At 38.1% G+C, this 15,282-nt stretch overlaps 1 protein-coding gene across 1 annotated transcript in view; it reads left to right on the forward strand.

The window, feature by feature from the left end:
* The first annotated feature begins 1,482 nt into the window (after positions 1 to 1,482).
* cd276 (CD276 molecule) overlaps positions 1,483 to 15,282 on the forward strand; it is a 141,602-nt gene continuing 127,802 nt past the window's right edge. Inside the window, exons 1-2 of the mRNA XM_017714200.2 lie at positions 1,483 to 1,710; positions 11,023 to 11,143. Of these exons, the coding sequence (XP_017569689.1) occupies positions 11,098 to 11,143 (46 nt within the window). The 5' untranslated portion in view covers positions 1,483 to 1,710; positions 11,023 to 11,097. The remainder of the gene's footprint in view (positions 1,711 to 11,022; positions 11,144 to 15,282) is intronic.

Raw genomic sequence — 15,282 nt, forward strand, 5'->3', positions numbered from 1 at the left:
ACTCCAAAGTACTAGATAACTATTCTGGTTAAGATGACGGTTCCAAGACAGTCTAACTAAATTACACTGAAATGAATGACAGGTTCTAACATGGTTGGTTACTATTAAAATCAAGATATGTTGTGTTTTGGATGCTGTTATGCTGGTCAATCAGCATGCCCATCCTGGGTGACCAGCTACACCTGTACTAGACCAACACTAACCAGCTTAGACTAGCTTGGAATGCAGGCTTGTCTGTATTGTTCTTTGTTTTTTTTACAGCAAGGTAGTAAAACACCTCATAATTATGTGAAATAACTTGGCGGTCAGTACAAACATATTCATATGTTTGTAGGAAAGTATATAAGTAGGAAATTAAATAAAAAAATGTTTCTAAGTACCTGGGAAATTATGTGGAGTAAAAGGTTTTCTAAAGTAAATGGTAAAAACCCAGTAAAACTATAGTGAGAATGCTCTTCTTTACAGCCCAGATTTAGTTTCCTTTATAGGTAATAAATAGACACATATACAAACTCTTTGTGCCTCATGTACAATCTGTCATATAGCTACCTGGTACTCAATTCATAATAATTACACAGTACTGTGAAGTTTCTACCACTTGGTTATCCAGTTAATACTTAGCTGCTGGGCGTTTGACTATAATTTAGTTAGACAGCTTTGAAACGTCTTTTAATATTCTCACAACAACCTTAGAATGCAAAATATAACACACATGTTGTATGTTTAAGATGCTTTACTTGAAAAAGGTAGTAAAAAAGAGCGTCTCATATGACGGTGACACTTTGAGAAGTTCTTTTTAGATGAAAAATACACTGAACAGACACTCGGTAAGATATCAACAACATAGTAATGATGTAGCAGCAGTCTGGATACATTCAGTAGATTATCAAGAGACTTTTAATTAACTGCGTGAATAAAATGAGTTGATAATCTGCTGAATTCAGTTGTTTTTAACTGTATTTGAAGTTCATATGGTGTGAGTGTTAGGATTAGGTTTTGGCTTGAGGCTAAGGTGAAGGTTAGTATTGGGATTAGGGTTAGGTTCTGGGTTGAGGTTAAGGTTAGGGTTAGGATTAGGGCCAGGGTGAGGGTTAGGCGTTGGGTAAGTTTGAGTAAGGTTAGGTTCTGCGTAATGGAAGTAACACATTAACAAACACATCTACTGAATGTAAGTAGTGTATCAACAGAACATCTTCAAGACATTTACTCCAGGGTATTCAGATGCTCCACTACTGCTACTTCACTGATAGGCTGTTGATGTGTTACTAACACCCTATTAAGAGGTTATTAATCATCTACAAAGGACCACTCCACATTTGCTGTCGTTATTCACTCTCACTCTCGTTTCTCGCTGTTGTTTTGAAGCCGTTAAGAGTCTCGTTGGTGAGGAAGGAGAGGAAACGGCAGAGTGATGGGGGTCGGGCTTTGGATCTCCCTGCCCGAGTGACATCACGCTGGACAAAGCGAGCGAATGAACTAGGAGTGGTTTCGTTTGCCCACAGCCATCCCCCGGCTGAATCAGCGGTTCCAAATAGCACAGCTTTCCACATTGAGCCGTAGTTGTGAAGCGATACGGTTTAATCTTCACCAACAGTAAAGGCTGGAAAGCAAACAGGGGATGAGCACATTGGGCTGAGTCTAGTGTTTATCAGATCACTCCTGCTGGATGGCCGGTGGTGGTCTCAGTCTAAGTTGGGTTCTGCTGCTGTGGTAAGTTCATTATCCAGTACGCTTAAGATGTTTTTCTTCGTTTGTGTTAGTGCGCCGTGTGAAACGCTGGGCTGGGAAACTTTGCGCATGTGAAAGTTCGGCTGGTACAGAGCGCTTTGTGTAAGCTAAGTAGCTCAAGCAGCTGCTCGCAACAGCTGGAACCGACCGTATTAAAGACGGGCCACTATCGCGGTATAAAGTGAATATGGAAGTCGAGAACGAAAGCTGGATATATAATAAAGCAACGTGGCCGGGGCTGGGAAAAGCCCCCCCCCCCCCCCATGAGGCCCGACCACCGTCTCTCTCATTTGGGGGAAATCCTGTGGAGCGCCACTCCTACAGCTTTTTATCACACTCAGCAGCCTGAAACAGTAAATAAAACGACAAACCCAGACCACCACGACACGAATTCAGTTCAGTGTGGCCCCATGAAGCCCCGCAGGAGCGCCTGTTGGAGTGCCCACTTTATGAAATCTGAGACGTGACTATTCAGCCCCATTCAAACAAGCTAAAGCCATTACCGGCTAATGCAGTCTGAATGGTCGTCGGTAGGTCAGTCATGCTGTCCTGTCTGGGCAAACTCCCATTCAGCTATGGAAACAGTCTATTTCTGTTCTCCCAGCCAGCGCGAGCTTACAGCCGCTGCGTTTGGGACGGTGGAAGTGGAAGTGAGGTGGTGCTTCAGACGTGAAGGAGGAAGGAGTGAATCCCTCCACGCTAAGCCTCTAGGACTGTTTCGGTCGCTAGAGAGAAGGAAAGAGACTGGCTCTTATTTGAAACTTGCTCCCTGTAGCTGTAGGACATGAATGCCGTGCTCTGCTGACCATGTTTGGACCAGACTTGGCTGGTCAGCGTTTAGTTTCAAAAACTACTTTAAAATACTTCAGAACCTGAAAGCCTCAAAGGCACAAGAACACAAACACATACACCCACACACCCTATATATAGGTGTATACATATATATATGTGTGTGTGTGTGTGTGTGTGTGTGTGTGTGTGTTTTATATGAAAACTGATATGAGATTGAAATGAAAAATTGAAAAATGTATTCTTTATCCAATGAAGAACTGCAAATAGAAACATTACACACCAGTGTGGAACATTGCTTCTGAATACATTCAGCTTTACCAGCTGTTAATGTCAATTTCATTAAAATACTTACTCAAAACCAAAATACTAACATCTGAAAGATACTAATAAAGTAGAAGAAAGTCCCTGTTTTCAGATGTTTTCCCTGTTTTATTTTAAAATCTGTGTAAACATGTGGAACAAAAAGCCAAAATTGACTTGATTTGTCTTTGTTTACAAAAGGTTTCTTATTCATAACAGGATGTTACAACTAACCCTGCAGTATGGAGGCTGTACTTAATCCTAGCTAAACAGCTCTACATGAAAGACAACAAGATGGTGATTAAAGTAATAAAAGTATGGATTTTGTGATTTACACAAACAGCTCATTAACGGAAAACAATGAGCATTGAAAAATGCCTAATGACTTATATGCCCTGAAAACATTCTTTGGCGCAGATCTCTTTAAAATGCTGATGAATTGATCTGAATTTTTGTGGTAGAACGTGGCCTTTTAAATATGGTAATGTGGCCAGAAGCACACACTGCTTGACCTTCTTTAATAACATCAAAGTGTGTTAAATTGTGCCCTGTGCTAGGTTGTTCTCTGTTCTCCTCTAGTGATATAAGGACCATTTATTATCTGATATGTGCTTTGTCCAATCAGTGCTTCATCATGCTAAATCATGTGTGCTCAAAGAGAAATCTGGATCCAAACTTTGTTCTTTGAGCTAGCTCATGAGATATTAACTCATTTAAAAAAAAAAAAAATCAGTATGCATTCAAAAGTCTGTCCAGTGCTGATCATTTTTGTAAAACGCTTATCTGCCAAGACCGGTATGATTCAGATATCATCAGGCATCCCTCATTCTCAAGAACCTTTGTGTATACTGGTACAGTGGTTGGATGTCTTCTGTTTGAAATGCCTGGTTTCTATACTTTGCGCAGTGTACCAGAGTATATATTAACCATTGATTGTCTCAGCTCAGCTCACATGTTGCTTGCATTCTTACTGGAACTATTTCATACGCCAGACAGATGTCTAGACAAAGTCTTAAAACTACAGGGTGTCGCCCCACACACATTCTCAGTTTTGCACGCTTTCAGTCGCTTTCATTAGCACAGTTGTCTTTTTCATAGAAGGGGCTGGATGGACTTTCATTGTGGTATTAGTGTATGAAGTTGTAACTGACTTTCTATAACCAGATAGATAGATAGATAGATGGATGGATAGATAGATAGATAGATAGATAGATAGATAGATAGATAGATAGATAGATAGATAGATAGATAGATAGATAGAGTGAGAGAGAGAGAGAGAGAGAGAGAGAGAGAGAGAGAGAGAAACTCAACTAGAACTTTGTCTAATTTTCCATTTTTCTACATTTTCATTGTTGAGATGTAAACAAAGTCATTCAAAGTCATTTATTCTTTACAGTGCTGGTGACAGGACTGAAGGCTGTGATGTCAACACAGTCAATGACACGTGGACCTACATGAGTCTTCTGAGTTGTTAAATGTAATGTTGATGGTGAAACAGTAGTAGATGATAAAGTAAAAGATTAAACAACAAAAAAAGTTTTCTAAGGAGCTCAGCTGGTGACATCTCATGTAAATAAAAATAATTAGTGACCACGGCTTAGTAAGGCATGGGAACGAGATCCTAATGCATGGCCATGGTTTAGTAAGGCATGATCCCATTTCCACACCTTACTAAGCTGTGACCAGAACTTAATTGTCTCATTCCCATGCCTCACTAGGTTATGACCATGCACTAGGATCTCGTTCCCATGCGTTAATAAGGCATGACCACACATCATTTTTATTTATATGAGATGTCACCAGCTAGGCTCCAATTTACTGTAGCCCAAAGAGTTTTTAGCCTTATATGCAAATATGGTAACTAAAAAAAAAAGGTAAACAAAACAAACAATAAACAAATGTACTATTGGACCTTATAGCTCCCTGCATGTACCCCTCCACCATGAATATGTTAAAAATATGTATTCTATGTTCTAAAAACCTTCTCAAATTACTTGTAAATGTCTCAGGCGCCAGGTAATGTATTTGAAACCATTCTGAGTAATAACTTTCTGTGCAGCAGGTTTCATAGGCATTAAACCCTCAGTGTGAATTTAAAGGGCCCACATACTTTTTTCCTTTAATTACTTTTTTCCATGAATTGCACTTCTAATGTTTGTGAGATTTTATGCGCCATGAAATGGCGGAATTTGTTTTTACACAAACGTTTCCGATTTGACCTCTTTTTATTTTTATAAAAGAAACTTTGCAGGCTATTATTTTCTGTGCCTTTAGGATTGGGATATGCACATTACCTCTTTATGATTGGCAGCCCTGCATCCTGCCTTATTCAAAAGGTATTCTTCAACATGCATCTGTAGGGATAAACTGAATCTATGGAAACATGTAAATGCGTTGGTTTGGTGATTCAAAGCAAGCTGTTTTTGACAATTATTGTCTATTGATGGATCACATGAACTGTGAATATTATACATACTACATACATACAAGAGGTGTGAAATGTGTTTTTTCATGATACAGGCCCTTTAAAACGGTATTAACAGTATTGCCTAGCTGACTGCAGAAGTTTTACTTACACTTGTATACGACATTAGCATATGAGATCATAAGCTATGACTGCAGTAAATCCATGGCTTTGTACTGGGACTGAGTTTTGGCTGTAGTGTGCTTTAGGTTAAATGATAGAATGACCTGGCACTGGTCGCTGCATGTTCGGAGCTGACTCCAGCCAACTGCGGGTCTTCAGGCACTCGTGCTGCTCTCAGACTTGAGCCTTAGGAGCTGCTTTTATTGTGATCAAAGCATCAGGCTGCAAAGTGATTCTCCTAAGCTCTCTGCATGACTCACAGTGTCTAATGCTGACTTTTGGGAAACTTGTGCATTTAGATGTGTCAGATGAATATTTCTATTTAAAGCTGTTCTGTTGTTTGAACTTGTGGGTTGATTCTTGATTGAGCAATTGACTGGCTGTTTGTTGCAGTTTGATTTCTGAGCATGAATGAGGCAGTGAGATCAAAGAGCTGTCATGCTATCTAGTGCTAGTGTGGAACAGCATGTGTGCATGGTTTCAGTTTGCACTGTGAACTAATCTCTTGAATATTTTACTAGTCCAGTAATTTTCTTAAATCTCCCCCACTTTCTATGCTAATGATCAATTGATGTACTAATATAAAGGGTACAGAAAGGTTTTAAGAGAAACAGCTAAGCATTGACACAGCAGGGAAAATGACATCGTCCATTCCCTGGTGTGTAATGCGAAACCATATTTTTCCCCTTTCTTCTCATGCGATGGTTGAGGTTAGGATTTGGGTCAGACAGGCTGACTTTTGACCAAGAGCAAAAATAACCATAGAGGGAAGTAAATAACAGAGGGGACTTCTGACGGGATGGAATGACGTACTGTATGAGTAATATCCAGTTGCCCAGTATGGTGAAATGGTGAAATGTTTTGTTTTTTTTATCCCATTATAATGTTTTATGATATACGTAAATAAAAATGCTATTTGTAACAGTGCGCTGATTTGAAGATGCCACTTTGACAATTGAAACAGTTGAAACAATTTTTAGACAGTAGAATCGATCAGTCGTGTGCACAGACTCTGAAGAGAACAAGCCTGATGAATTTTTGAAAAGGGCATTTTTGGGGTAGCACTTCTGGAACAGCTCATATCAGGATTTTGTCAGTATAAGAAAATGCCATTGTAGAAGAAGTTATTCTGATATTGTGGGATTCTATATACAGCTGTAATGTTAAGTGTGTAATGTGTATTGTATTATATATTGTAGTAGTAGAAGTAATATATATATATATATATGATGCCTAATCCTAATAAATGCTAAATGTTCTATTCAGACATTCAGTGACAATGTAAAATTACACTTCATTCAACCTATGATAATCAGATGTAGCTGACCAGTTAAATATATTCTTCTTCTTCTTCTTCTTCTTCTTCTTATTATTATTATTATTATTATTATTATTATTGTTCAGAAACAGAAAACTATGCACTCTACCTTCATCCTTTCTGTCTGTTTTTTGCAGGCAGTGTGCTGAAGGGGAGTTCCACCAATTTTTCAATTCCTTCATTGAGATGTAAAGAAAGTCATTCAAAATGTTTTGACTTTCCATTTACAGAAACATTTGGGCTTTACCCTTATCTCAAAACTGTCATTAAAATGGCACCAACCTTCATCAGTCTTCCGCTAAACACTCAAGGCATGTGGTCTTGATATCAGTTTAAAACTACATTACTTCCCTAATGTAGACGTTTTGTTATGACCTACATTTATCCATACATAAGAAATAAGAGCGAGAGACCTCAGAGTCACTTTCACTGTGAAGTTTAAGTTTAACATTACTGAGGTTTTTGAAGTTGGACAGAACTAGTGATGTAGTATGATGTAAACAAAAGCAGCAGACAGAAATTTCAAGCAGAAACGAAGCAGCACTGTGTGATGAAACAGGTTTAAAGCCCTTTATAATATTACATTTGGCATGACTTATATTGTAAGTTGTTCTGGATAAGAGGATTAACCACATGTGAATGTAAATTAACCAATAAGCAATTTTATTTAACTTCCAATAAACAATAATTCCTATTTGAGTAGGTGGGTTTTGGAATTTTGACACTTGATTTGTTCTTTCTTTGAATAATAAAAAGTTTTTTATTCTCTATATAACTATCGCTCAGGGGTTAGAGGACAGATTCCTTTCATATTTTCAGTGAAAGATGAAGCTGCTGAAGAACACAGGTCTCTTTCCAAGTCTTTTTTTCCCAAATGTTTGCCAGTAATCTTGGAGGATTCTTTTTTAAATGATTCAATGATGAAATACCAGATTTCATCCATTTTACTGAATTGTACTTATTTAACATGCAAAAGTCAATTATTGACACTGATAGGCCTACCAAAAATTGAAGTACACAGCTAAAAATAGTGCTGATAGGACCACAGTAGAGCACAATAGTACAAGTACTCAATGAACCATATCAAAAGCAAACATCAGCATTTTTTTGTTATCAGAAGAAGTGGTATCATTAAGTCACATGTCAGAGTGCAAATTATAGAAAAGGATGTGGTAAAAGCAGATGGTGTTCAGCTCTTGAAAGCTATATTAAGCTCTTGTGTCACTGTGTTATGGTTTCATATACATATATGGTTTTATGTACCATGCTCATTCCTATTTGGTTATTTTTCCAAGAATTTCCCAACCCTGGTTTATTCATAAGTATTAAGTTGACTATTTTTATTACTGTAACTGTTAGAATGATATTTGACCTGTATTAAAACCACTCCTGTTAACATCATTGTGAATGAATGTGCTGATGTGCTGTAGGCTGAATAGGTGTATATATATAAATGCACTGGTTTTCATAACATCATAGAAACAGTTTAAAAGGGCTGGTCTTGCCATTTGATTTCCATATGTATACAGCATAGACTACAGAGTAATTTATTTTGACACTTTTAAACAATGTTTGCATACTCTTTTATTTTAAACAAACAGCAACATTTTTTCTTTCAATTATTTTAATCCTTTTTAAAAGGATTCCTCCAGCATTATTGGCACCCTTAGTAAAAGTTAGGAGAAAAGACTAGGAAAAAAGGCCTGTATTCTTAGGCAGCTTCATCTTTCAGTGAAAATATGAAAGGAATCTGTCCTCTAACCCCTGAGAGAAAGTTATACAGAGAACAAGAACATCCACATATAAAAGAAGAAAAAAAAATGCGTTACTCTCAGACCCGATGGTGTAACAATGACATTAAATAGACAGTAAACAGGAAAAGTGTGAATTTAAATAGACACTAAAAAACACAAAATTTTTACTAATCATAAAAAGAAACATTAACTGTAAAAAAATAGAAGAATAAAAACTAATATAAATATAAGAGGTCGTGAAATGAACACTAAAGTGACATAAGGCACATACAGATTAAGGTCTGTGGGTATAAATAGTGCAAATGTAAACAGTAGTGCAGTTAGACTGAGCTTATGGAGCAGTTAAAGTGATGAGTGCGTAACAAAGTGATGGGTGCGTAACAGTCCCAGAGAATGTCAGAGTTCAGTACTGGGGGTCAGGAACCTGTGTTTTGGCTTAAACTTGGTTTTAAGCAGGGAGAGAGTTGAGCATCCTGACAGCCTGATGGATGAAGCTGTCCCCCAGTCTGCTGATCCTGGCCCTGGCCCAGACCTGTAGACCTCTTACTTACATATACATTTCCTTCATATTTTAGCCTTTCAAGCAGGCAAAATTATTCAAAGAAAGAACAAACCATTCTTAAGAACACAATTTTGACCTGTATTCCCGTTTGTATTTTGATTTTTTTCATACTTTGCTTTTAACAAGTTACTGTCTTTTCAAAGACCTCTTAGTGTTTTCCTCTGGAGTTTTGGATCAGGGTTGTAACGGGGTTAACAGCAACATGGCGTGTCGCAGGCTCTGTGAATACAACTACAAGCTGAGGCTGGAGGCTACTACATGCTTTCATTTCTCCCTCTGATCTGAGGCACTGACTCGTGGCTGGAGGCGGAATCACCACAGGGCAGGCAGCACTTCTGAGAAGCCCCTGATTTTACTGTAGAACAGAGGAGAATGTCCATTGTACAGTGAAAAAGAGTGAACCCTGCTGTTTCTTGGCTGACGTGCGAACTCCCTCGTCACATTGATGGGTCAGGAATTGGGCAGCCAGGAAGCACAGCTGACCCAGAAGAATCACTTTGAAAGCTCTTTGGACTATCTAATGAAGGCTGGTGTGTGATAAAGCATTTGGATGATGCACGCTAGATGGTTTGTGAAGAATTCACGGTGAGGGAATGAAACAAGGGTATGGCTAAACTAAGGTTGCGCCTGACTGATATGACTGTTCTGCGGCTGATAACGATATTTTAAGGGGCTCAAAATTCCGATAGTCAGTGATATTGGTTGATATAATTTTGTGCTTATAATTGAGCTGTTCATTTTCTATTCCAGTCATTTTCTGACAGCCGTGATGCTCAGTTCTCAATTGTCACACTCTTAAGCTTGAATAAACGCAAACTCACAGTGGTAAATAATGCACATATCAGGTTCTGTTAATTTAATGAATCTTCTTTGTCACATTTTTCGTTCATTCTCTTCATAAAATGTTTTAATGCTATTTTCATGTTAAAGGATAGGTTTGGACACTTAGTACATACATATTCAAACATTGGGCACTTTTGGTCCCTTTACATATTGTAGATTTTTAAGTGAGAATAAATTAACTCATTCACTAAAAAGAACACACTTCTGCACATTTTAATGCACAGTTACTGTTTCTTTGCTGAATTTGACATATTGGGAAATACATAATCATATAATGTGGTCTGAGCAAAAGATATGGCACCTTTTGTATTTTATAATTAATTTTAAACTCAGATAAATAGAAAATGTGCACTAAAATTGGTGACACAATTTTGAGTGGTCCTTTTTAAATGAAACAAACACTGAACATGAAATGAAACAGTAACATGTCAAAAACATGAACGTTGGGGTTAGGTTTTGGGTTCAGATTAAGATTAAGATTAAGATTAGGGCCAGGGTTAGGGTTAGGTTTTGCATGATGTAAGTTACATATTAACAATAAATCTACTTTATGTAAGAAATGTATCAACAGCACATCAATAAGACATTTACTTCAATGCATTCAGGTGCTTCACTACTGCTGCTTCACTGATAAGTTGTTGATGTGTTACTGATAATCCGTTAAGAGTTTCTTAATCATCGGCAAAGGAGCACTCCAAATAAAGTGTTACCCTTGAACTAAATACTGTTATAATGCTTTATATTGCTATTAGTCTATTTTATCATCATGCCAGTTGTTTGATTTTTCCTTTTTGAAGATTGTTTTGCAGATATTGTGCTGTCCATCCAAACTTGTCCTCAGTAAAACTAAATATTGTGAGATTATCTTTTTTTTTCACCATATTCCCCCACCCCTTACATACAATGACTCACTCAGACTCTTTTGCATCATCTGCCTTTTATATGTAAGTATTTTGTATTCAGCTCATCAGTTGATGATGTTCAAAAGAGGTCTCCTGCGTTCTGCCTGATTTTCCTCTGTCACATAAACATGCTCTTGCATTCACACTGGATTGCACTGCTTCTCTCCTCCTGTCATGTCAGTCTTGCGGCTCTGAGTTAATCAGTGTGTCTGCGTGTGTGTGTTTTTCTCCCACAGTGCTGTGATTGAAGAGGCCATCCCACTGTTCCACACATACTCCTCCTGATCTCTCACGCGCTTCCCGGGATCATCATGCTGGCTCTCCTGTTGGCTTCACTGCTGGCCGTCCACTCTCTCGGTGGGTGACGCGTCCTCTTCCCTCCTTTCTCATTATCTAAAGACCACAACCCCTGTCAGCCTTAACACCCCCAGCAGATAAACCTTCACCCACAAGTGGCACTGTCTGTCACAGAACAGGCTGTTTGCTAAGATATTTACTGAAAGATTTCCACCAATATTCCTTATTGAATACCTAATTCATGTGTAATATTTGATGGCAGAATTAAAAGAACTATTAAATATATACATTCATTGTCATGTGATTTAGTATTGCTGAAGAGTGACTTAGTCTGTTTTCCTATTAAAGGTTAAATCTGCTGATCTTTCACAATAATAACCTTAAACAAAGTCATTCAGAGTGGTTTGATGTAAAATATTTTATTGAAAAAGAAATGACTATAATTTCTTTACAGTGGTGGTGATAGGAACCAGGGGTCACCATGTCTACAACACAAATATGGCCATTTTATTTACTGTCCCAAACCACTAGTGATCCAAACACATGTCTTTTTTATGTTTTTTTATGTCATGTTGATGAAGGTAAACTGAAAAAGTTTTATTTGGGGACTATAAATGACCTTGGGTTTGTGAAAGGTGCTGTATAAATGTAACTTCTTCTTCTTCTTCTTCTTCTTCTTCTTCTTCTTCTTCTTATTATTATTATTATTATTATGCCTTATAATGCCCTGCATATATCTCTCTGTCATTAACACATTTTGAAAAATATGGCAAAAATATGAAGCCAGACCTCCTCAAACCCATAAAACAAAACAATAGGCTGTGTTTTTTTCTCAAATTTGTTCTTGAGGAAGGTCCTAAGAAAAAGACCTAAGGATAAATCCCAAATAAGAAAACACTTAAGGTTTTAAGGAGAAATTTCTTCTTAAGAATGGTTGATGAATGAGGCCCAATGTCTCAGGCAGCATATTCATAACCATTTCTAGTATGTCTCTGTGATGAAACCTTTAGAGGTGGACACCCAGTTCCTATCACCACCACGGTGAACAATTCTGACTTTGCGAGAACCGAGAATTTCACAACAGATCAATCTGAACAGCTCTGCTTATATTTTCACCATTGAATTACAGAGAAGTATGGAAAAAATGGTGGAAGTCATGTAGCTGTCTAAAGTAACATGTTCTTGTTCTCATATGAAAGACTCTTTTTTTTTTTTTGTAAGCATGAGCCACTTACATTGCATGAACATGACCAACAAAAATAATGTCTTAATCCCAGCCTAAATATTACTCATTTTGAGAGTGCTAAACGTTTGACTAATATAAAGTTACTTAACCCCTGAAATAGTCAGGGCTCAAAGTTTTATTGTACATTTCAATATCAAAGCCAGTTTACATATAGTCCCAGTACTTACTGAACAATAAGCATTATTATTTATTTATTTTATTTTATTTAAAGCATTATCTACTTTTAGGGGTTTTAACATGTAAAAATGTCTAGAAATAAGTTAAATAATAAGTTAAGCAGTTTTAGATCGTTACGATAATCTCAAAATGAGAAATATTTTGACTACATTTGATTAAAGGTTTCACCTTGGCAAGAACCATTTTGTACAGTGAATAAAATATGGTTCCGTTAATGTGCATCAACATTTCAGTAATTCAAGCAACAATACATTGTTGCAAGCCTGCGTTCACATTCACATAAGGAAAAAAATTGTGCACCACAGCCATGACATAAACACACTACTTTCAACATTTTTTAATCAACACACCACACTCAGTTTTATCAGAGAGCATCATGTGGTCTCCTAATGGGTCTACCAGAGCATAACTTGAGCATACCTTATTTGAAGACTTTAGGACCATGTTTGGGCACTCCTTTAGCTTATGATGCTTGACGGTTTGGGTTTTTAAGTTTGCTATTTTCTACCTTCATTATTATGCACATTTCACATTTTATTCACATTTCAAATGGTGCGTTGTGAACTAGTAATGGCAGAAGAAAGAGCACAGACTTGGTAGAAACAAGGTTTTCTGAGGCTTTGAACAAACTATATTGGATTTTTAGTCACTCTTACAATCTGGGGCACCGTAATGTCAGGTGCTCAGCATTACTCACTGACTGCTGATCAGCCAAGTGTCATCTGCATCAATATGTTACTATCAGTGGCAAACCATGGTCGAAAGAGTTAGGCCTTCACTTCGAGTCGTAAATGTCAAAACTTGATAAGAAATAAGGATTCTCAAAAACATTTAGAAACAGTCCTGACATAATGAAGCTTCATCTGCTGAAATGACATGAACTGGTGCACCTGCTTCGAAGTAGTGGTGCTGCAGTAGCTTTGACATGTTTTGAATGGTTGTTTCAAGAACACCTATCACTATATGGATTACTGAGAACTCTAGAACAGGATCAAAACGGCACTGTGATAAGAGGAAATGGGGTATGGTGAGGGACACCATTAACTGAGGAAAGAAGCCTTACAGGCCTATTCTGTTGCAATGTGATTTTTTAATCTTGTTTGTTCAAGGCAAAAAGTTTTTTTGTTTACATTGTTTTTGTTCAGAATGTATATATTTTTTTGGCTTCAGACTTGAGCGCTGAACATGGTGTGCCAGATGGACAGTTTAGTTGTGGCTGTGTTGTCATGTATGCTTGTTGGTGTTTAGTTGCTTTGATTTGTCAAACTTATCTAGAGGCAGTTCACAAGCTCCATATTATTAGTTTGGCCAGAACTGTTGTACCAGTACGCCACAAATAAGTGCAGATAAAACCACACCCAAGCAGTGTAGGCCACACTGACAGTCCATTAAGCTGGGTGACTCAGCCAAGCTGAAGTTGGCTTTAAATTTGGCAGCTTTTCATTTGAATTTTTCATTCCACCTTTAAAAAAATCAGGATTACTTTGGTTTTTGAAAATGGTTTGTATTATAAAATAATAAATCACTGTTACCAATTTATTAAATATTGCCTTGAGAAGCTCTGATATCGTAGTTTCAGACTGAATCAGATGTCCAGACTGATCCATGTGGTAGTAGATCAACCATCAATGCATTAATATAGTGTCAAATATTGCGTTTTATTGGGACCAGTGGGACACCTCAAATACATTGCTTGTCAATTTTTTTTCGTTTCCCCTATATTTTATCATGAAGAATCTGCTGTAAATAAAATATACATGAATTTTCCATCAGAAGCTCTTTTAGTCTCTTTATGTGTTTTATATTGAACTCCAGGTTCACATAAAACCACACTGAATCTTTCTGTCTCTTTTTCCGCTGCAGTCAGGAGAAGGTCAGGGATTTAATAAGAACAGTGTGAATGTGTGATTGTAAAGCAGACAGATGGATTGTAAAACACACAGGATTGATCAGCAGAGGGAGGCAGGAGGCAGAATTGAAGAGAAGCAGGTTTTTCCCTCCTGACTCAGCGCCTGAGGCGGCAGTTTCCCGGTGGTGGGTGTGTTTGGGGTTATGACTGTGCTCTACTCTGGGTGTGGAGTCTGGACTTCAGGCCGCAGCTCTGCTTTCATTATGCAGGCTTTTAGAGCACAGCTGTTTCCACTGTGAGTTGTGCTAAAGATAACATGAAATACAAGGACATTGATTATAATCAGTGCTGAGAAACAATGTATTAGTTTATTTACCATAAGTTAAAATGTCCTTGTAATTCATGTTTTTTTTTTTCTTCAATATGTTCAGCAAAGCAAATAGATAAAAATTGTGCAGTAAAATCTGCAGAAAATGCCATATTTAAGTTTAGTGTAGAAGACATTTTCACTTTTTTGTTTTACACCTGGGGGCGGCACGGTGGCATGGTGGGTAGCGCTGTCGCCTCACAGCGAGGAGGGCCTGGGTTCGATTCCCCGGCCGGGTGACCGGGGTCCTCTCTGTGTGGAGTTTGCATGTTCTCCCCGTGTCTGCGTGGGTTTCCTCCGGGTTCTCCGGTTTCCTCCCACAGTCCAAAGACATGCAGTCAGGCCAATTGGTTGTGCTAAATTGTCCCTAGGTGTGAGTGTGTGAGTGACTGTCTGTGTCTGTGTGTCTGCCCTGCGATGGACTGGCGACCTGTCTAGGGTGTATCCTGCCTTCCGCCTGAAGACTGCTGGGATAGGCTCCAGCTCACCCCCGCGACCCTGACGGAGAAGCGGCTTAGAAAATGGATGGATGGATGGATGGATGTTTTACACCTTTGCAT

This window comes from Pygocentrus nattereri, chromosome 7 (genome assembly GCF_015220715.1).
Source record: "Pygocentrus nattereri isolate fPygNat1 chromosome 7, fPygNat1.pri, whole genome shotgun sequence".
NCBI lineage: Eukaryota > Metazoa > Chordata > Actinopteri > Characiformes > Serrasalmidae > Pygocentrus > Pygocentrus nattereri.